Source organism: Capra hircus, chromosome 3 (assembly GCF_001704415.2).
Source record: "Capra hircus breed San Clemente chromosome 3, ASM170441v1, whole genome shotgun sequence".
In the NCBI taxonomy this organism is placed as follows: Eukaryota; Metazoa; Chordata; class Mammalia; order Artiodactyla; family Bovidae; genus Capra; species Capra hircus.
This window is the reverse complement of record NC_030810.1, coordinates 90,190,891-90,212,420: the sequence shown is the minus strand read 5'-3', so window position 1 is coordinate 90,212,420 and position 21,530 is coordinate 90,190,891. Positions and strand designations below refer to the sequence as shown.

Here is a 21,530-nt window from a genome sequence, read left to right as displayed (position 1 = left end):
ATTCAGCAAGAGGCAAAGCAATTGACAAGAAATAGATTAAAGTATAGGATACTTGGAAGGATACAAGCGGGTTGGCAAGAGGCTCTGCCCCAGAACTAAGTGGGAAAACAGTTTTATTTAAGATGAAGTGAAAGCTGCTCAGTAGTGTCCAACACTTTGCGACCCAGGCCAGAATACTGGAGTGGGTAGCCTTTCCCTTCTCCAGGGGATCTTCCCATCCCAGGGATTGAACCAGGGTGTCCTGATAAAGAATCTCGCCCGATTCTTTATCAACTGAGCTATCAGGGAAGCCCATTAAGGAGATAAACACTCCATAGACAAAGTATGTGCCATCTCAGAAGGTGAGATGCCCTGGGAGACACACACCCCATAGATAGAATGTGGTCCATCTCAAAAGGCAAGAGCAGCCCTGGGAGATAACACTCCATAAGTGTGGGCTGTATCAGAATGTGAGAGTGGCCCCAGGGGATGGGGTGTTAGTTTTTATGGGCTGGCTAGTTTCACTATGGGGGAGGATTATTCCATTTTTTTGTGGGGAAGGAGCAGAGATTTTTAGAAATTGGGCCACCACCGACTCTTTGGTCTTTAATGGTTGACCTTAGAACTGTCATAGCACGTATGGGTGTGTTCATGTGTATGCTAATATGTAACAATGAATCTGTAAGGATGCTCAAGGTCCATGAAGTTGAAACTAACACCATCTTGACCTGATCTGTTCTAACCAGTTTTTGTCCTGAACAGCTATGACCTTCTTTTAAAAGTTGTATCCTGGGAATTCTCTGGCAGTCCAGTGGGTAGGGCTTGATGCTTTCCTGGCCAGGGAACTAAGATCTTGCAGGGGGCAGAAAAAAGCTTATGCCCTGTCCCCTTCCCTCCTGTCTCATTTTCTTTGGTGCCTTCTGCTTGTTTGTAGATTTTAAAAAAAAGTTTGTTTTGGTTTTCTTCATTGTATTCCATTTCAAAATAGAAAAGGCAAAGGAGGTTTCCTAGACCTTGAATCTTGCCATCTACCTTGGGGCTAGTGGTTCTGAAAGCTATGAAGCTGGACTGGGAGAGCAGTAGATTGGCTACTTCAGCATCAATAGCTTCAGTTAATCAGCCTTTCTGGGTGTGAATGTTTGTATGTGAGTTTGATATGTAAAACTGGTCTACACTTAGTAACAAATTCTTTTCAATAATTGGTCTTAGGTACTTTCTGCTCTTTTAAGTTCACATACAGGCCATTATCATTTTAGGAAATGACAATGGCTTTGTTTTAAATGTTGATGGAAAAAGTGTAGAGAACATAATACTATTTGCAGGGACTTTTGTAACTCTTCTAGAGTAGGGGCAGAGCATGAGGGGTAGGAAGCTCAACTTTGAATTTCCAAATGTTTACTTGCACAATTCATGAGAGTTACGAAAAAAGGAGAGAAATCGGAAAATCTAGAAGGTGGTTCTTGTCACCACCATCATTGCTAAGAAAAGTTAGGATTATTTACTGTTTCCTGTTCTTTGCAAGTCAATTGATGAAGAACTTTCTCATTATCTTATCACTTAAAAAAAAATCTTTCTATCACTATCAGGCAACTACTGGAGAGTCATAAACTAATAGCTACGCTAATAGGAAGGCTACTGTGCACACTGTAAGGATTAAAATATAAAACTTTAATCTCTTTTAGCCTCTGGACTTGCGCATTCCCTCTTCTCACTGGGGCTCTGAATACTGTACAAGGAGGCCTGCTCACATATTTTACTTTTTGAATGAACCCTTTTGTTTATAGCTCAAGTTTGGTCAGTTTGGAAGAAAATAGTTTGTTTAGATGATATTACACACTTTCTATTATATACTGTCAGAATTTTTAAGTTAGGAAGGACAACCATTTTTTGGGTGGTGGCAGAACTGTTGAATCCATGTCTGGGTTTTGAAGTGTTCTTTCTTTCAAAATTTGGTTACTCTTATTTCTTATACTTATTCCTAATGAATCTTTTTAAAGCTTCAAGTTTTAAATCTTAATTTTTACACAGTGGAATAAGATATTATTAACTTGATGAGGCAAGTCTTAGTGACTAAAAATTGTAACTGCTATAACTAACTGGGACAAATCATAGCTGGCAGCTAAGCTCAAAGTTTAATCACGTCCAGCACGAATTAGCTGTTCGAGTCAGAGCTTGATGTGTTAAGTGACTCTGCTGTCTGTGTGTGGGTGTCTCTGTGTGTAAACATTCTGAGGCAAATTAATCTTTTTAGTGCTTCTTTGATTGAAAAAATTCAAGTGCTTTTTTTTCATAATTAGATGAAGTCGCTCAGTCATGTGCAACTCTTTGCGACCCCTTGGACTTAGTCCGTGGAATTCTCCAGGCCAGAATACTGAAGTGGGTAGGCTTTCCCTTCTCCAGGGGATATCTCCCTACCCAGCTCTCCCACATTGCAGGTGGATTCTTTACCAGCTGAGCCACAAGGGAAGCCCAATTAGATGAAAGGAAAACTCAAAATTGGCTTAACGAGTTGATTTCAATTTATTGGTCTTATATCCTGAGATCTCTCTAATTAAGTTCATTTTTAGTTCTAATACTTTTTTTTATTCCTTAGCATTGTGCACATAGATAATTTTTCATCTGTGAATGAAGACAGGTTTACTTCCTTTCTAGTCTTTATGCCTGTGATTCCTTTCTCTTGCCTGCGCAAGCTGGCTTAGGACCTTTAGTGCAATGTTGTAGAAGTGGTGAAACCTATATCCTTGCCTTTACAGAAACCTTCCTTTGGGACTGTCTTCTTCCTTACCCTACAATGTCCAGTGTCTTAAATCAGATTGGAAGTGTTCAGATGGATTGGAAAGAACAGTATTTAGGAGATAACCAATATACTGCTCCTACAGTGTGAAGTTAGGGATTTGTGTTTTAGACTAACGAATGCTGCAGCCAAGAGTGAGCTTGTCATCTGTGACCTATATTTATTGTAGTAATACAGTCTGAGTGAAGATAATTTGAAGTGGACATACTCACATACTGTTGTAGGATGAGTTAAACATAGGGTGGAAGCTGGCTTTAAATAAATTAAAAGAGACCTTCATGAGAAAACAGGTAAGCCTACTGTTGAACAGCCACTCCCATCTTTTCCAAAACTATTCAAAATCTAACAGTCTAAACCTTGCTAAATACTAGTATTGGGTAGCTTCAAGAAAAAGCGATAATCTTTTATTTGAAACTACTATCTTTTGACTTTATAGTTCAACTTGTGTGTTGTTTAGGAATTTAACCAAAGAAATTGGATAGATAAAAGGAAACTTTTTGAAATTATTTTCCAGCTCATTAAATGCAATTCTTATGTGTTCAGAATGATCTTGTATTTTGCAAATTGCTATGTATCTAGTAAGTCAGGTGCCTACTTCCTATTACTTTTAAGTCAGCATATTAATAAGAGAAAGTAAGTATTTAAGAATACACAAGAAAGGGGAAAAGCTTACAAAGCCTGTATTAAAACCTAGAACTTTCATACAATATTGAAAAATAGTTCTGTTACTTGAGAGCTAGGTGTAAAGTGTACTTTGCTGTTGGGAGTACTAGATGGGAGTGCTTTATTGCTGACATTGCATTTAAATTTTGTATTGTGTAGATACTTGGATTTGAACTGCATTTTGGAATTTATCAACATTTACAATGCCACCAGCAGTTGGAGGTCCAGTTGGATACACCCCCCCAGATGGAGGCTGGGGGTGGGCAGTGGTAGTTGGAGCTTTCATTTCCATTGGCTTCTCTTATGCGTTTCCCAAATCTATTACTGTGTTCTTCAAAGAAATTGAAGGTATATTTAATGCCACCACCAGTGAAGTGTCATGGATATCTTCCATCATGTTGGCTGTCATGTACGGTGGAGGTGAGTACCCACTAAGGCCTGTTGTTTTGATTTTCACTAAGCAACTGTTTTAGGTAACTTTTTAAGAAATGTCTTATTCACTAGGTTTGAAATGATATTCCTTAAAGCTTTGTGTTTAAAATAATCACATTTTTTATTTTAATTAGCAATGACAACTCTTGCTTTGCTTGTTGCACTATAGTATTCCACAAACAGAAATAAGAAACTGTTAGGTCATTGCACTTAAAGCTCTCAGAAAAATTTCATGTGCACAACTGATTTTGCTTATTGCTTCCACTAGATTCTTGATATAAATGTAAATAAAGATTCTTTTTAATTGATGTTGGGAGGATTAAAGTAAATCAGGCTAACTTGAATATCATAGTTCAAAGTCTCATGTAAAATCTTTTCATGGTGTTAGAATTAAAGAACTGGATAAAAATCCCCTCCTTGTTTTGTTCCTTGTGATGTAATTAGTTCTGAAGCATTTCAGCTGCATCTTAACTTAAGTTTTATCATTTTTTACCCTTCTGTTTTCTTCGACATGTTGTAAAGGAGTGAAGGAAATGTGGAGAGTAACTTGCTTACCTTAGCATCATTTAAAATAACTGGGGTTATTTGTTTGCCTTGGAACATCAAATCACAATTTAACATATAAAAGTCAAAACCCCTCATAATAATAAAATAAGTAGTTGCTTAGTTAGCAGAGATTCTAAAGTTAAGTATATTTATTTACTGGGATTGACAGTTCACATGTTGATTATGTAGCCAACCTTTCACTTTTTATTTAATGATAATTTAGTACCTCAGAGGAACTTCCCTAATAGCTCAGTTGGTAAAGAATCCACCTGCAATGCAGGAGACCCCAGTTGATTCCTGGGTCGGAAAGATCCACTGGAGAAGGGCTAGGCTGCTGCTGCTGCTGCTGCTAAGTCGCTTCAGTCGTGTCCGACTCTGTGCGACCCCATAGATGGCAGCCCACCAGGCTCCTCCGTCCTTGGGATTCTCCAGGCAAGAACACTGGAGTGGGTTGCCATTTCCTTCTCCAATGCATGAAAGTGAAAAGTGAAAGTGAAGTCGTTCAGTCGTGTCCCACTCTTCGTGACCCCATGGACTGCAGCCCACCAGGCTCCTCCATCCATGGGATTTTCCAGGCAAGAGTACTGGAGTGGGGTGCCATTGCCTTCTCCAAGGCTAGGCTAACCACTCCAATATTGTTGGGGCTTCCCTTGTGGCTCAGCTGGTAAAAAATCCACCTGCAATGCGGGAGACCTGGGTTTGATCCCTGGGTTGGGAAGATTCCCTGGAGAGAAGGGAAAGGCTCCAGTATTCGGGCCTGGAGAATTCTATGGACTGTATTAGTCCACAGGGTTGCAAAGAGTCACACATGACTGAGCGACTTTCACTAGTACCTAAAATTATTTTCACATAAGGCCTTTAAAGAGATTCTGTATTTCATCTGTAAAACCTTAGCCTTAGGCTTCTAAACTGGTGGCAGATTCAACCAATATACATATGTATTTTTAAACCCATATTTATCAAGCTGTACACACATATTCCTCACTAGGCTAGGTCTAAGTTATAGAGGACACTGATCTTACAGACTGCCCTTGAGAAGTCTGTAATCCTGTTGAGACAATAATGTAAACAACTCATGAAACAGGAATAAGTATTTGAAGTCATAATTCAGTTCAGTGCTTAATCTCATTGCACAGAAAAAGGGTAAGCTGGCTGCCTTAAGGGGAGATAAAGTGGGAATGGAGATGGAAGATTTATTTTTTTTTCCACCGAATGTTTCTTTGTGCTTTTTAAATTTTGAACGCATGCCTGTATTGTCTGTTATAAGTACTTTTTTTTTTTTTTTTAAGATTTTTTTTGATGTGGGCCTTTTTTAAAGTCTGTTGAATTTCTTAAAACATTGCTTCTGTTTTTTGGCCACAAAGCATGTGGGATCTTTGCTCCCTGTCCAGGGATTGAACTCACACCCCCTGGAAGGGGAAGTCTTAATCACTGGGCCTACAGGAAAAATACCTAAAATTAAGTACTTTTAAAGAGACCAGAAGTTCTAAATTATATTACTTGTTTTTCATGAGTCCAGAGAAATTAAAGGGGATTTTGGACATTTTCTAGCTTCTGAGAACCATTCATTTTGGAGGCTCTGAACTCCATCTGCTAGGATTTCTAATCAGATTTTGACTCTGATGGCTTGAAGAAATTGCTATTATCTAGTTACTCCAGGTGTTCAGAGTATTTTTAAGCTGACTACAAACAACAGGTTCACATGTTGTAATTCTGAGAGCAAAAGCTTGAAAGCTGTTTGCATTTTGCATCAGAAGTAAGTGATGTCAGTGGTGCTGATTGCACATGACACTTTTCTTTTGGGAGAACAGTTTCTTCTTTTGTTCTCACCCAGAGATAACTAGCACATTTCTTTGAATTTGTGTTATAACAGGCCTATAAACTGTACCCTTCTCTATTTTTAATGATAGCTAATTGGGGTCATCCTTCCTGAAATAACTCTGAAAGACGAATTGCATATCAAGAACCCTGTGGCATAATTTTTACCAAATGGTTATTTTGTTTTGTTTGGCTCCTAGGTGAAACTGCCTTAACCTTTAACTTGTGCATTTGGGCCACTCCCTCAACCCTAATCATTTTGCTTTAGGCGTGGTTTAGGGTTCATGCCTGCCTGCCTTCCTCCTTCCTTCCTTTTCTCTTCTTAATTTCTTTTTCGTGTGCTTTGGTTCACAGATACATACTGGTTCTTGTTAAATTATATTTTTAAAGGAGAGGATCTTAGTTACCTACTCTTGGGTTGCTGGGTTTTTTTTTTCCCCCCTTTTTTAACATGAAAGTATGAATTTACATATTTTTAGTTCCACAGTAATGTCATCTTAACATTCCTAACTTAAAATACTTCAGACTTTACAGCATTTTACTTCTACTTCACAGCATCAACAATGTGGCAGTCTTTGTGGGCTTTGTAACTCTGACTATACAAAAATCTGTTTAATGACTAATATTTTTTCAATATTTAATTCTTTCATCATATATAAACTGTAAATTCAAATTATTTCCAAACCAGCTGTAGCCTAATATTTTCATGAAGTGTCTTAGAAGTTTGATGAAAACATCTTTAGACACATCCCTGGTTGAGGCTGAAGTCTCTCTTGCAGCCATCTCTTGACCCAGCCTTTTAAAGAGAATTGGTCCTCTGAAATACTAGGATATCAAAAGCTTTAATTACTTCTTGTGTGTTTATTGTATGTATGTATACATATATAGGGCTTCCTAGGTGGCACAGTGGTAAAGAATCCGCCTGCCAGTACATGAAATGCAAGAGACTGGGTTTGATCCCTGGGTTGGGAAGATCCCCTGGAGAAGGAAATGACAACCCACTCCAGTATTCTTGCCTGGGAAATCCCACAGAGGAGTCTGGCAGGCTACAGTCCATGGGGTCCCACAGAGTCAAACACGACTGAACGTACACACATATACATATGGTATAGGGAAAAGAAAGTGAAGTCACTCAGTCGTGTCCGACTCTTTGCAACTCCGTGGACTGTAGCCCACCAGGCTCCTCCATCCATGGGATTCTCCAGGCAAGAATACTGGAGTGGGTTGCCATTTCCTTCTCCAAGGGGTCTTCCCGACCCAGGGATCGAACTCGGGTCTCCCGCATTGCAGGCAGACGCTTTACTGTCTGAGCCACCAAGGAAGCCCCATACATATGGTATATACATACGATATTCAGAATATGTGTATTCTGTTTTTAAAAATAGACTTACTATCTTCTAGGGAGCTAAGATAGAATAAACAGAATAATGTAAGAATTTACTGTGCTAATGGAAGAAAAATTTGAATTTGTATGTCTTCTGCTTTGTAACTCTGAAACCATAGTTCCAGAAACACTATGTAATGGAGAAAAAACGGGATAGTTTTGAAACTTGGTTCTTGCTAGCTTTGTGATGTTGCAAGTTCAAATATCAGTTTTCCTTGTGTCCCCTTCCCTGATGACCCTTGCAGTGACCCTTTCTTTTTGCAGTCATCTGCCTTAACCAGGTGTCATGTAAACAAAGTTGTCATGTCCAGAGCCACGAAGTAGGGATGTAAGTATTCTTGTAAATAAATGAAACAGTGAATGTGAAATGTCATTCAAGTTTGTAATCAACAAATATTGTTAGTCTACTTAAAAGTTGTGTAACAGCTTTTGAAACATTGTTTGCTTTGGATAAGACATAATTAAGACTTAAAAGAGGGAATTACAGTCTCAAGTAGAGAGAGGCCATTTGATTTTTTTGTATTTGAAAAACACGTGAAATGCACAAAATCTTTTTGTGATCCTTGGAACACTACACATTTATTTGGTTTCTTCTCTCATGTTAAAGAAAAACTGATTTTTTGGTATGCATAAAGTGTCTGTCTACAATGCAGGAGACCCAGGTTCGATCCCTGGGTTGGGAAGATCCCTTGGAGAAGGAAATGGCAATCCACTCCAATACTATTGCCTGGAAAATCCCATGGACAGAGGAGCCTGGTAGGCTACAGTCCATGGCGTCGCAAAGAGTCGGACACAACTGAGCAACTTCACGTTCATGTTCATCTTTAGCTGAGAAAATTTAATCTTGTTTGCATTGTTAGACCTGATGATGTTTTGACCATTATCTGACTAAATCTTGTACAAACATTTTTTCATAGTTTTGATACCACAAAATATAAGCACAGAACCAGGTTGACAGGCATTCCATTCAATTCAGTACCTGAGATATATAGGTGTAATTAGGAACAATTTTGTTTTAAATTTAGATGTCCTAATCACAAAACTACTGAACTTGGAAAAAATAATTAGTTTTGCCTTTGCTTTTTCTTGTTTTTTAAAAATATGACACAAACCACATTATCTCATCAGACTGCCTGTCCAAAAATATAGACCAAACTTACCTAATATGTGTTGATCATATCCTTGATATATCAAGAAGCCTATGAACATGTTATCAAAGTGTTTTCGGCCTATTCTGCCTTAATAAGAGAAAGATTAAGGATAGACTAGAGTCTTAAATTTTAGTAAAATTCCATCCAGTGTTTCAAGTCAGAGAAGGTACAGAGTTAATGATTCTTTTACCATCTTTATTTTCCAGCACACATACCTATAAGGCTATGAAATAATTATAGGTAGCAATATTCTTATCATTGCCTTTGTGTATCTGCTAATTTTGGAGGACTTGTCATTTAATGCAATGATCAGTGCCTGTGTGCTACTGAACGTTTGGTTATCTTTTAGGTCCTATCAGCAGTGTCCTAGTGAATAAATATGGCAGTCGTCCAGTCATGATTGTTGGTGGCATCTTATCAGGCAGTGGCTTGATTGCTGCTTCCTTCTGTAACACTGTGCAGGAACTTTACTTTTCTGTTGGAGTCATTGGAGGTGAGTTGATTCATTTTCAAGTATTGATATATTGCTGGTTATTTGGTATTCACCTACATTGGTCTTTCAGATCTTTTGAATGAAAGTCCCTCATAGAAATTAGCTGATTATCATTTTGACAAGCTGTAAATTTAAGAGCAATAGAAAGTCTAATTTTTAAAGAAATTACTGTTATACAGTAGGTATACATTGTTGAATAAATGAATGAATTGAAAGAAATCATTGTATCTCTTGTCCTAAGAATAGTCAATGGTTGTAGATAAAATGTGTTCCGCAGTCTGTTGCAAGAGTGGTCACTGGTTACTATTGTATTACCTAGTCCTCTTACCAGGCAATAGACATCTATTGGAGCACCGGAGAGTATCAAACATAAAGCAGGAATTATCTGGTACAACATCCAGGTTGCTCTCTATGAGTCTGTTTTTTTCTTGTTATATTTGCTAGTTTGTATTGTTTAGATTCCATGTATAACTGGTAACATGCAGTATTTGCCTTATTCTGTCTGACTTATTTCACAGCATAATGCCCTCCAAGTCCACCCATGTTGTTGAAAATAGCAAATTTTTTGTGTTCTTTTTTATGGCTGAGTAGTATTCAGTTGCATATATTTATCAATTGGGCTCCCCCAGTGGTTCAGCTGTCAAGAATCTGCTTGCAGTGCAGGAGATAAAGGAGATGCATGTTTGATCCCTGGGTGGGGAAGATCCCCAGACGAAGAATAATGCTGTGATGAACAGTGGGTCTCTTGAGGTTTCATATATATTTTAGAATGTTTTTGTTCTATTTCTATGGAAAATGTCCTTGGGATTTTGATAGGGATTGCACTGAACATGTAGGTTGCTTTAGGTAATAAGGAGATTTTGACAGTGTTGATTCTTCCAGTCCATGAGCACAGAATATCTTTCCATTTTATTTGTATCTTTTTGAATTATATACCTCTTATTGTAATTTCTTTGTCTGGTTAAGTAATGCAAAATATGTCTCCGACATTTATTGTAATATATGATTCTTTTTTCTCTTCTCCCCAGGTCTTGGGCTTGCCTTCAACTTAAATCCGGCTTTGACCATGATTGGCAAATATTTCTATAAGAGACGACCGCTGGCAAATGGACTAGCCATGGCAGGCAGTCCTGTGTTCCTCTCTACCCTGGCCCCCCTCAACCAGGCTTTCTTTATGATCTACGGCTGGAGAGGAAGCTTCCTAATTCTCGGGGGCTTACTATTAAACTGCTGTGTGGCTGGAGCTCTGATGAGACCAATAGGGCCAAAGCCAACCACTGTAGAGAAAGGGAAGTCTAAAGGATCCCTTCAGGAAGCTGGAAAATATGAGATAAAAAAGGGGGCAAGTGATGCAAATACAGATCTCATTGGAGGAAACCCCAAAGAAGAGAAAAAATCAACCTTCCAAACACTTAATACATTCCTGGACTTAAGTCTATTCAAGCACAGAGGCTTTTTGTTATATCTGTCTGGAAATGTGCTCATGTTTTTTGGACTATTTACACCACTGGTCTTTCTTAGCAATTATGGCAAGAGTAAGCATTACTCTAGTGAGAAGGCTGCCTTCCTCCTTTCCATTCTGGCTTTTGTTGACATGGTAGCCAGACCTTCTATGGGACTTGTAGCCAACACAAAGTGGATAAGACCTCGAGTTCAGTATTTTTTTGCTGCATCTATTATTGCAAATGGCCTGTGTCATCTGGCAGCACCTTTATCCTCTACCTATATAGAGCTCTGTATCTATGCAGGATTCTTTGGATTTGCTTTTGGGTGGCTCAGCTCAGTATTGTTTGAAACACTGATGGACCTTGTTGGACCCCAGAGATTCTCCAGTGCTGTGGGATTGGTGACCATTGTGGAGTGCTGTCCTGTACTCCTGGGGCCACCAGTTTTAGGTACAGTATGTCTCCCAATTTCTATGGTTCTATTAACATAAAACAGGCAGAGAAGATTGGGAAGGTGATGGAAAGCAGAAGTCAGTGGGCTGCTTGATAGTCCTCATTTCTGTATCCTCAGGGCTGACAAACGGTGTTTATCATATCATAATGGCTCAACTACTTGAATTAAGGTGAATCATCAAGTTGAAAGAAGAATAAAAATGACTTCAAACACATTTATTAAAATAATAATAACGGTGCCATAGGTACAGTAGGTGAGGGCTCACAGTATACCAGGAACTCTGCTACTAATCATTTTCTATATTCTGTCATATATTACAAGTCTATGATGTCAGACTATTACTGTCCTCATTTTATAAACCAAGAAATAGAGGCTTCTGAAAGTGAAATTACTTGCTTGCCCAGGATCACACAGCTCGTGAGTGACTATAAAACCTGATGTATTATTCTCTCAAGAATGCTAACCAGTTTACATTTAAAAATTGTCATTAATACAAAACAACAATAATTTTGACTTCTGGATGTAACTCATGCTTTTCAGATTGTACAGTATAAAGTCAGGAAGGATACATAATAGAAGACCCATTACTGACACATCAAAACTTTACTACTCTCTCTCCTCCCTATTCCTAAGTGAAGTCGCTCAGTGAGTGTCTGACTCTTGGCGACCCCATGGACTGTAGCCCACCAGGCTTCTCCGTCCATGGGATTTTCCAGGCAAGAGTACTGGAGTGGGTTGCCATTTCCTTCTCCAGAGGATCTTCCCAACCCAGGGATCGAACCCAGGTCTCCCACATTGTAGGCAGACACTTTACCGTCTGAGCCACTAGGGAAGCCCTCCCTATACCTAAGGAGACTCTAAATCCTGTCCATTTTTGCTTCCTAAATCTATCTGATCTGCCCATTTTTCCTCCATCAGAACTACTGCTCTTATCCATATTGTCTTGTAGTCTTCTAACTTTACCCATATTTGCTCTAGCTGTTCTCCAGTCTCTTAGGACACTCCAGTTGCTTCCTGCGTTCTTAGGGTGAAGATCAAATTCCCTTCTGTGGCTCCTGGTTCCTGCATGGCCTGGCCCACCTTCTCCAGCTTCATTTCCTACCACCCAGTTTGCTCTCTGGGCTTCCCCTCTCACGTGGTGTGCTTCCTCCTACCACCTGCCTTTGCACCAGCTGTTCTCTGCCCAGATCCTTTTCCCATCCCCTTTCTCCTAGATTAACTCTTATCCTGTAAGTCTTGGTTAAGTTTACACTTTAAGAAAAGCCTTCCTGGGACTTCCTGGTGGTCCGGTGACTAAGTCTCTTTGCTCCCAGTGCAGGGGTCCTGGGTTTAATCCCTGGTTGGGGAACTAGATCCCACATGCTACAACTAAGAGTTTGCATGCCGCAACTAAAGATCCTGTGTGCCACAACTAAGACCTGGTGCAGTCAAATAAATTTTTTTTTTTTTAAGATAAAAACCTTCCTGGTACTGAGTTTCACACTGGGGTAAACTTTTGTTAGCATGTTTTAAGGCTTTAACAGAAAACGGCAAGCAATAAAATAATAACCTGTTATCCTACCACACAGAAACCATTGCTGGTAGCTAATTTGCTATTTGGGGGAACAGATAAAAGCACATATTCTTTCAAAGAAAATGTGTGCAGTGCCATAAATGACCTTTTGGAACCTCTTTGCACTGATTATATTTCAATCAGTTTCCTTAAAGAAAAAAAATATTTTTAATGCCTGCTTATTATAGAACTGTACCCTGCGAGGCTCCTCTATCCATGGGATTTCCCAGGCAAGAATACTGGGATGGGTTGCCATTTTCTCCTCCAGGGGATGTTCCCGATGCAGGGATCAAACCCATGTCTCCTGCATTGGAAGGTGGATTTTTCACCAGCAAAAGCCACCAGGGAAGCCCTCTCCTTAATAGAGTTTTAACCAACCCCCAGCATTTTTTTTAATAAACTTTTTTTTCCCATTTAATAAATATTTACCAGGAAAAGAAAAGCCTTCCTGACCCTTCTTACTGGCCCAAACCTCCTATTTTCTGCCTTCAAACATTTCTGTAGCACTTGTCACAGTCTGTGTGGTTACTGGATTAACATTTCTCTTCTCTGCTGAACTATGGATGTTATCTCCTTTACTTACTCTTAACTCAGAGCTTAGCAGACCCAGGGCTGTATTGATATACAGAAACTAAGTATTGCTGAGTGAGTGATGCCCTCCATTGGAAAACCATATGGAATCATATTTGAATTGGTTATTATATCCTTTAAATGTGTAGAGTTTTCCAAAGTTTCTTTAAATAAGTTTCTTTAATATCAGACCTCATAAAAATATGAATAGAAAAGACTATGGTGTGTCATTTCCAAATTTACTTGACTATGGAAACATGAGGGAGGTAGCCTGAAGCACAGAGGTTATGGGTATACAGTGGAAATGATGATAGAATCTTCCTGGTGTGAGGAAGAATGGTGGAAAGTATTGCTGTTAGTTAATGTTTTAGCAGAGGATGAGTGTCCCCAGGAATGCTCTTTGGTAAATGCTGATGTCAGAAAAAGTGCATTGGCCTGTGGCCTTGGGCAAGACTCTTAAACCTCTTTTGAGCAAATTTTTCCATTGTATATTGAGAAAACTGATTTTACGTGATCTCAAGTGTTAGTCACTCAGCCATATCCAACTCTTTGGACTGTAACCTGCTAAGCTTCTCTGTTCATGGGATTCTCCAGGCAAGAATACTAGGGTGGGTTGCTATTCCCTTCTCCAGGGGATCTTCTTGACCCAGGGATCAAATACAGGTTTCCTGCATTGCACGCAGATTCTTTACTGTCTGATCCACTAGAGAGCCCCAGGTGACCTCAAGGACTTTGCAATTCAAAATTACCACGAATTAATAATTTTCAAGTTGCTAAAGATAACAATGTGTGGGGACACCCCAAATCAGTGTGACATCATAGACAAAAGATCAAATAATTTTGAGCAGTTTCTTTTTACACTAATTTGGCATTTATGAGCTCTTTGAATGGATCCTTAAACTTTATTTGGGAAAAGGCATAATTGTTTGCCCTCATAACTTTTTTTTTACATTCCTCAGGTCGTCTCAATGACATATATGGAGACTATAAATACACATACTGGGCATGTGGCATAATCCTTATTGTCGCAGGCATCTATCTCTTCATTGGCATGGGCATCAATTACCGACTTCTTGAAAAAGAACAGAAAGCTGAGAAGCAGCAGAAAAAGGAAAGTAAAGATGAGGAGACCAATGTAGATGTTCCTGAGAAGCCAAAAGAAGTCACCGATGCAGCAGAATCTCCAGAACAAAAAGCCACAGAAGGAGACCTCAGAGAGGCGGAGAGTCCAGTTTGAACCTGTGGGACTGAAGGGTAAATGGTGCAGCTCATGACCCAAAATATTCTATTGGCCTGTGATCTACCAGTGGTGCTCAATGCAAATACTGGACATTTCTGTGGGAATCATACCAGGGGTTTATTGATGGAATTTTTGTTTCACTCCTTACCAGTAGCCTGGATTAAAAATGCCTAGCCTTGGGAAGGGAGTGGTTGAAAAAGAATGAGAAAAGGAAGTCAGTTTCTGTGTTTGTTTCTTTGTTTAAATCTTTGCATTTAACAGTGTCATGAAGATTATAATACGTGCCTTAAGTTTTAGTCTTTAGGGAGCCTTAACTATTAAAACTGTTCTGCTTAACTCATCCATTTTCAGTGTTCCGTTACAAATAAAAATAACTGCTTTGAGGCAAATCTGAAATTTTAAATAAATTTTGTTTCATATTGTCACTAGAAGATTTGGAAGTTGGTGGTTTTATAAAACCCTGACTAAAATATTTTCCTAGCATCAGTAGTTGCTTGGCATATGTGCCTGCTAGATATGTATTTAGGAAATTTAAGGCATGAAGCTTTGAAAACATCTTGGCTTTTCAGGATGCATTGTACTTACTCATCATCAACCCTCCAGTATCTTTTCTTGGGTTGCTTATTAGAAGTCAAGTACTTGAGAGTTGATTTCATTAAATTACTATTTTTGTTCCCCTTTCCAAAGATACATTTTGTGTAGTCATAGATAATTGCCCTTTTTGAGATTACATACTATTTTTTTCAATGTAAAAATTAGTATTAAAATACACAACTGTGTATTAGTGCCTCCTCACTAAATTAAATGTAGAAAGCTATTTCATACAGCAGCTGAATTCAGCTTAAACTTTTCCAAAACATCAGTTAAACTGTGAGAGTTGGAATCCTTTTTGGTTGCTGTTTTCCTGGAATTTTACCCCTTTGATTCCTAGTGGTTTCATTTATATCCATATCTAGCTTAGCACTGAGTGTGAGACACTCAGTCTGTGTAGTGTTTGCTAATTAAAGAGAACCATAGAAATGTGGCCCACAGAAACCAATAGGGATACGATAGGGAGAGAAGTTGCTATTTTGGCTTATCAACACATAACTCCTTTTCTTTTTCTGATAAGGCCTTAAAGGAAATTAGGTTTTGCTTAGAATTATTGGACATATTCTTATTCCTCACACAACCCTAAAGATTTTGTGACCCTTTTTCACTTTATCTGAAATGTAAAGAAATGGGTTTAGTATATAGATAGGGAGGGGGACAAACCAGAATGAAAACTGTAAATTTTTTTTTAACCTAGTATCTTTTAAATTGCAGCAGGAAGATAATGTTAGACATTCAATGAATTATATTCAATGCATTTAAAAATATTGCGGTTGACAGTGTGAAAGTATAGACATAAAACCTTATTTAACAGGCTGGCTTTTTAAAATAAAAATTTTTTCTTTTTTTTTTTTTAAGAAATGTTTCTTCTTCCAAATGTTTATTTTCTTGAGGAAAATATTGTGTGTCTTCATTTTCATTATCAAGATTCAATCTGGCCCTTGCTAATGTTAAATAATTCAGCACATGTGCATTGGAATTTGTGTATATGGCTTATTTTGATTTTTCTCCTTAACGTCTTCTTCCAGGCAAACAGGAGAGAAATTTTTTAAAACTACTTCTCTGAAAGCATTTTGAAAGCAGAGCAGTTAATCTTAAGGATACAATGAAAACTCCCTTTCTGTGCTCAGGTATCATGGCAGATGGAGGAGGAATTTTAGGGGAGAAGCCTGCTGTGATTGTTGACAGGCTTGGCTCCAGTTTGGGCTCGGCCATTTTCCACAGACCTAACCTCTGTATGCCTCTTTCCCTTTCTATAAAAGTGAGGATCATCCTGAGTAAGTAAAAAATGTGGGGTGGGGGAGTAAACCAGGAATATAAGATTATTTTCCCCCATCCCAGTTTGTAAGTGACATCCATACATAAGACGCTGCCTAGTTTTTTTCCACTAACTGAAACTTGTTAGTGAAGTGATGAAATTTTGGTGCAGAATGATCACCATTTATTAGGAGGAAGGGTTCTCAAGTTGCTGTATTCAGAAGCAAAAGGTTAAAAACTGGCTCAAAGCTGGACTAAACAAAACCTTTTACCACCCAATCCAACTCTGACTTTTTCCCACTGAAGACACAGGCTTAAGGGATTTATTCAGGATCAGTTTTGGTAACAGAGCCAACACTAAAGCCCAATATAGGCCTACTCTGCCATCTAGTCCTTGCTAACAATCAGCTAATCCTCTCGTGTTGCAGTGCTGTTTTCAACACTGGATGCAGCTGAGCTTTCTGACTGGGCAGTCTGTTGTCCCTTGCTCCATGTGAGGCCTGACTAGACCTCTTAAGTTTTATTTCAGTTGACAGAGTTTCAGTGGCTGCTTTGGGAAAATAGAGTACCTGCCTATCCTTGCTTCCCTCTGTCCCACACTCTGCTAAGTCACGAAACATATAGCTCTCTAGATTGTTGTGCCCAAAGAGGCTGGGGACTGGTCAAGAGTATGCTCTGAAATAGTCTCAATTCAAAGCTGAAAAATTGGTTTAAGAAACTGGTAGACTGGACAGTTGCAGATGGTCATGGCAGCAAGACCATATTGTCACATTATAGTCATTTTTGAGAACTGAAATCATCTTGACCTATTCAAAATAATTTCTACAGAAAGTATTCAGAAAAGGATGATGCTAAAACAAACTATAGAAAATTCAGGGAGGTATTTTTATCCCTGGTTTAATCACACTACTGAATAATCTTATTCTTGTTTTATTGTATTGAATTTCAGATTGATAAATTCAGAATTGGTTTATATGGAAAAACCTCAATGTCCAGGTTTTACATCTTCCCTAGGAGATGGTTCATAGTATATATATTTAATTATCAGGTGTGCGTCACTCGTCCCACCCCACCCCACCCCCCGCCCCCTTGTCATTGGAAAGATGAGAAAAGGTGAACAGTGTATGTCTACCTTTGCAACATGGCTTATTTTAATAATCAGATCAGGTACTTGAAGAAAGACGTTAATGACAGACTTCGGCTACTATGAAAACTTGTGAGGAAGTGATGGCCCAAGCTTGCCATTTACCCAAATGTGAGCAATTAAGCCAAGTTGCTTCAGATTAGAAGCAACTAAGGCGGTTTCGAATACATCATTCCTGAAATGTGTTTTAGCTTTAGGATTTCAGATTTCAGTCATCCTTTCCCCACTTAGTCTGGGCCGTTGTGACAGTCATTCAGTAGAATATCTCTTCTTGGCTATACAGCACTGATTTACTTTCTGCTGGCTTTTTACTGTGATTTGCTAGAAGACACTGGAATAGCTAGCAAAGAAATCACAGCCTACTGGTATGTTTAGCAGTATAGACTGCCAGGGTTCAAACAAAGGCTATGTGACCTCAAACCTAAGCATCAGGTGTTTTCTTCTGTAAAGGTGTTAATAATTAATGCCATTTGTTGCCCCATGGCTGTAATGAAGTTTAGTTGATATGTGACAGCTTGTATTAGGCAAGGGCTTAATAAATGTAAGCACCTATTTAAAATATATATATATCAAAGATACGTAGTACTTGGGGAAAAATTGAGCTGTTCTAATTCCCAAGGTGGGTGGAGCCTCACAGAGGATAGTTTGGGAGTGACTCTTAAAGGTAAGACTATTAGCTAAATGATCAAACTCCTTTTAGACCTATCCTCCTTTTACTCTTAAAAATGTAATGGTCCCTGTTTGGTAATAAGTGGAAACTAACACCGCATGAGAGTGGTGCTCTTTAAGTAGGCAGATTTGAATCCCAAAGCCCTTGGTCTTTGTTCACTGCCCCTACAAGGAAGAGGCACCTGATTAATAAAAAACAGCAGAAATATAATGAGAAGCCAGTCATGATTGAAGTCCTCTCTACCTAGTTCTTAAATGTAAATGTTCTTAATGTAAACTGAAAGATTGATGAGCTTTGAATTTTTCCCTACTACATTGATAACATGATTTAAATAATAAATTGTCATCAGTTGGTGGCTGAATAAATTGGTACAACATATCGCAAAGTTTTGCTGCTTTTATTGACTACACAAAAGCCTTTAACTGTGTGGATCACAACAAACTGGAAAATTCTTAAAGAGATGAGAATACCAGATCACCTGACCTGCCTCCTGAGAAATCTATATGCAGGTCAAGAAGCAACAGTTAGAACAGGACATGGGAAAATTGACTGGTTCCAAATTGAGAAATGAGTACATGAAGGCTGTATATTGTTACCCTGCTTATTTAACTTATATGCAGCGTATGTCATGTGAAATGCCGGGCTGGATGAAGCACAAGCTGAAACCAAGATTGCCGGAAGAAATATCAATAACCTCAGATATGCACATGACACCACCCTTATGGCAGAAAGCAAAGAAGAACTAAAGAGCCTCTTGATAAAAGTGAAAGAGGAGAGTGAAAAAGCTGGCTTAAAATTCAAGATTCAGAAAACTAAGATCATGGCATCTGGTCCCATCACTTCATGGCAAATAGATGGGGAAACAATGGAAACAGTGACAGACTTTATTTCCTTGGGCCCTGAAATCACTGCAGGTAGTGACTGCAGCCATGAAATTAAAAGACGATTGCTCTTTGGAAGGAAAACTATGACAAACCTAGACAGAAAGCCGAGCGCTGAAGAAATGATGCTTTTGAACTGTGGTGTGGGAGAAGACCCGGACTGCAAGACCAAACCAGTCCATCCTAAAGGAAATCAGTCCTGAATATTCACTGGAAGGACTGATGCTGAAGCTAAAATTCCAATACTTTGGCCACCTGATGTGAAGAACTGACTCGTTGGAAAAGACCCTGATGCTGGGAAAGATTGAAGGTGGGAGGAGAAGGGGATGACAGAGGATGAGATGGTTGGATGGCGTCACCGACTCAATGGACATGAGTTTGAGCAAACTCCAGGAGTTGGTGATGGACAGGGAGGCCTGGTGTGCTGCGGTCCATGGGGTCGCAGAGTCAGACACGACTGAGCGACTTAACTGAACTACTAGTTCCCAAGCATTGTTCAAAGTTTTGAGAATCCAGCCATGAACGTAATAATGTCTTTACATGCTACTTTGTAGTAAGGGAAAACAGACAGTGAAGAGCAAGTTGAAAGCAGGAATATGGATATGAGATAAAAACTTCATTAATTCATTCACCTAAATAGTATTTTTGGAGTGCTATCTATGTGCCTGTCTGGTTTCTAGATAGAAGGGATAATAATGACCAGGGTTCCTGGCACCCACAGCTTCTGTTCCGGAGGGAAGACTGCATAGTAAGTGCTGTGACAGGACATCACATGGAGAAGCCTCTAACCCAATCTCAGGAGGGCCTAAGAGGACAAAAAAGTATATACCCTTGAGCAAGTTAATCTGTCTAAGCCTCTTTGGTAAATTAAACATAATTATTGTGAGGATTGTGAATGTACACTGCATACAGTTGAATGAACAGTAGTATTAGTTGAGCTCATAGTAGTTTTAAAAATTAAACAGTGTCAGTTGTCATCAACCAGAACAGTCACTGGAGAACACAAAGGCCTTTCCAGTATATCATCTGATTCATGCAATATCCTAGGGTGTGTGTTGTGTGTGTGCTCAGTCACTGAGTCATGTCCCATTCTTTGTGACCCCATTAACTGTAGCTTGCCAAGCTCCTCTGTCCATAGGATTTCCCAGGCAAGAATGCAGGAGTGGGTTGCCATTTCCTACTCCAGGGGATCTTCCCGACCCAGGGATTGAACCACTGTCTCTTGCATCTCCTGCATTGGCAGGTGGTAGATTCTTTACCACTGTATCACCAGTGGGTATAAGTGAAAAATACCCTTTAACTGGGTTTTACCACTCTCCCCAGCCCCTGCGTACAGCTCAGCTGCTGGAGCTGAAGGTTGTACTGCATGGAAGTTTGGAAACACAAGAATGAGAAAGGTTGTATCCTGGGTAATCTTGAAGGATGAATAGAGACCAATCACTTGGACTCTGCACCAATGGTCCTGACCCCAGTGAGTTCACAATCTGACTTACAGTCATTTTCCTTGGCCTCGGAATTCATAATGTGATTTCTTTACTTGTGAGATTTCCTTTCCTAATGTGCTTTACTGATTCCAGAATTAAAAGTTTGCATTTCCGGAGCTTACTCTGGCCAGGTCCCAAGAGGAAGTGGCTAGCAGCCATTAAGTAGCCAGGAGGTGATTAAAAATCACCTGGTATGCTGACAATCTGTACATCCATAGTTATCAAGAGAAGGTTTGTAATAGTTCTTGTCATTGTGGTCTATCTTTCCCTATCTTATTTTTTTTTCCTTTGAAACCAAAACAAAAATGTGTGCCTGCTAAGTCACTGCAGTCGTGTCTGACTCTTTGCAACTCATGATCTCCCCAGGCTCATCTGTCCCTGGGGTTCTTCGGGCAAGAACACTGACTGGAGTGGGTTGCCATTTCCTTCTCCAGGAGATCTTTCCCACCAGAGATCGAACCCATGTCTCTTGGATCTCTTGCATTGGCAAGTGGGTTCTTTATCACTAGTGCCACCTGGGTGCTTTCGTGTTATGCTATGCTTACTCGTTCAGTCGTGTCTGACTCTTTGTGACCCCATGGACTGTAGTCCACCAGGCTCCTTTGTCCATCGGATTCTCCAGGCAAGAATACTGGAGTGGGTTGCCGTGCCCTCTTCCAGGGATCTTCTCAACCCATGGATCGAACCCGGTCTCCTCCATTGCAGGCAGATTCTTTACCGTCAGAGCCACCAGGGAAGCCCAGGAATGCTGGAGTGGGCATCCTGAGCCTCCTCCAGGGCATCTTCCTGACCCAGGAATGAAACCGGGGTCTCTTTTGTGTTAGGCCTTATTTATATATACTTTTCAGCATGGGAACTTTAGAGACTTTTTGGTAACAACCTTGTAAGTTCCCAGTGCTATCTTGTTTCTCAGATGCTAAGAATGAGCATAAACAAGGACCACCTTGCAATGCAGGGGATGCAGGGATAGGTTTGATCCCTG

At 39.5% G+C, this 21,530-nt stretch overlaps 1 protein-coding gene across 3 annotated transcripts in view; it reads left to right on the top strand.

Annotated features, from left to right (window-relative positions):
- The window catches only part of SLC16A1 (solute carrier family 16 member 1), a 33,374-nt gene extending 14,812 nt beyond the window's left edge, over positions 1–18,562 (top strand). For all 3 annotated transcript variants that reach the window (XM_013962525.2, XM_018045928.1, XM_018045927.1), the window contains 4 exons: positions 3,596–3,856; positions 9,117–9,260; positions 10,289–11,155; positions 14,241–18,562. In XM_013962525.2, coding sequence (XP_013817979.1) covers positions 3,640–3,856; positions 9,117–9,260; positions 10,289–11,155; positions 14,241–14,518 — 1,506 coding nt within the window. In that variant the 5' untranslated portion in view covers positions 3,596–3,639 and the 3' untranslated portion in view covers positions 14,519–18,562. The remainder of the gene's footprint in view (positions 1–3,595; positions 3,857–9,116; positions 9,261–10,288; positions 11,156–14,240) is intronic.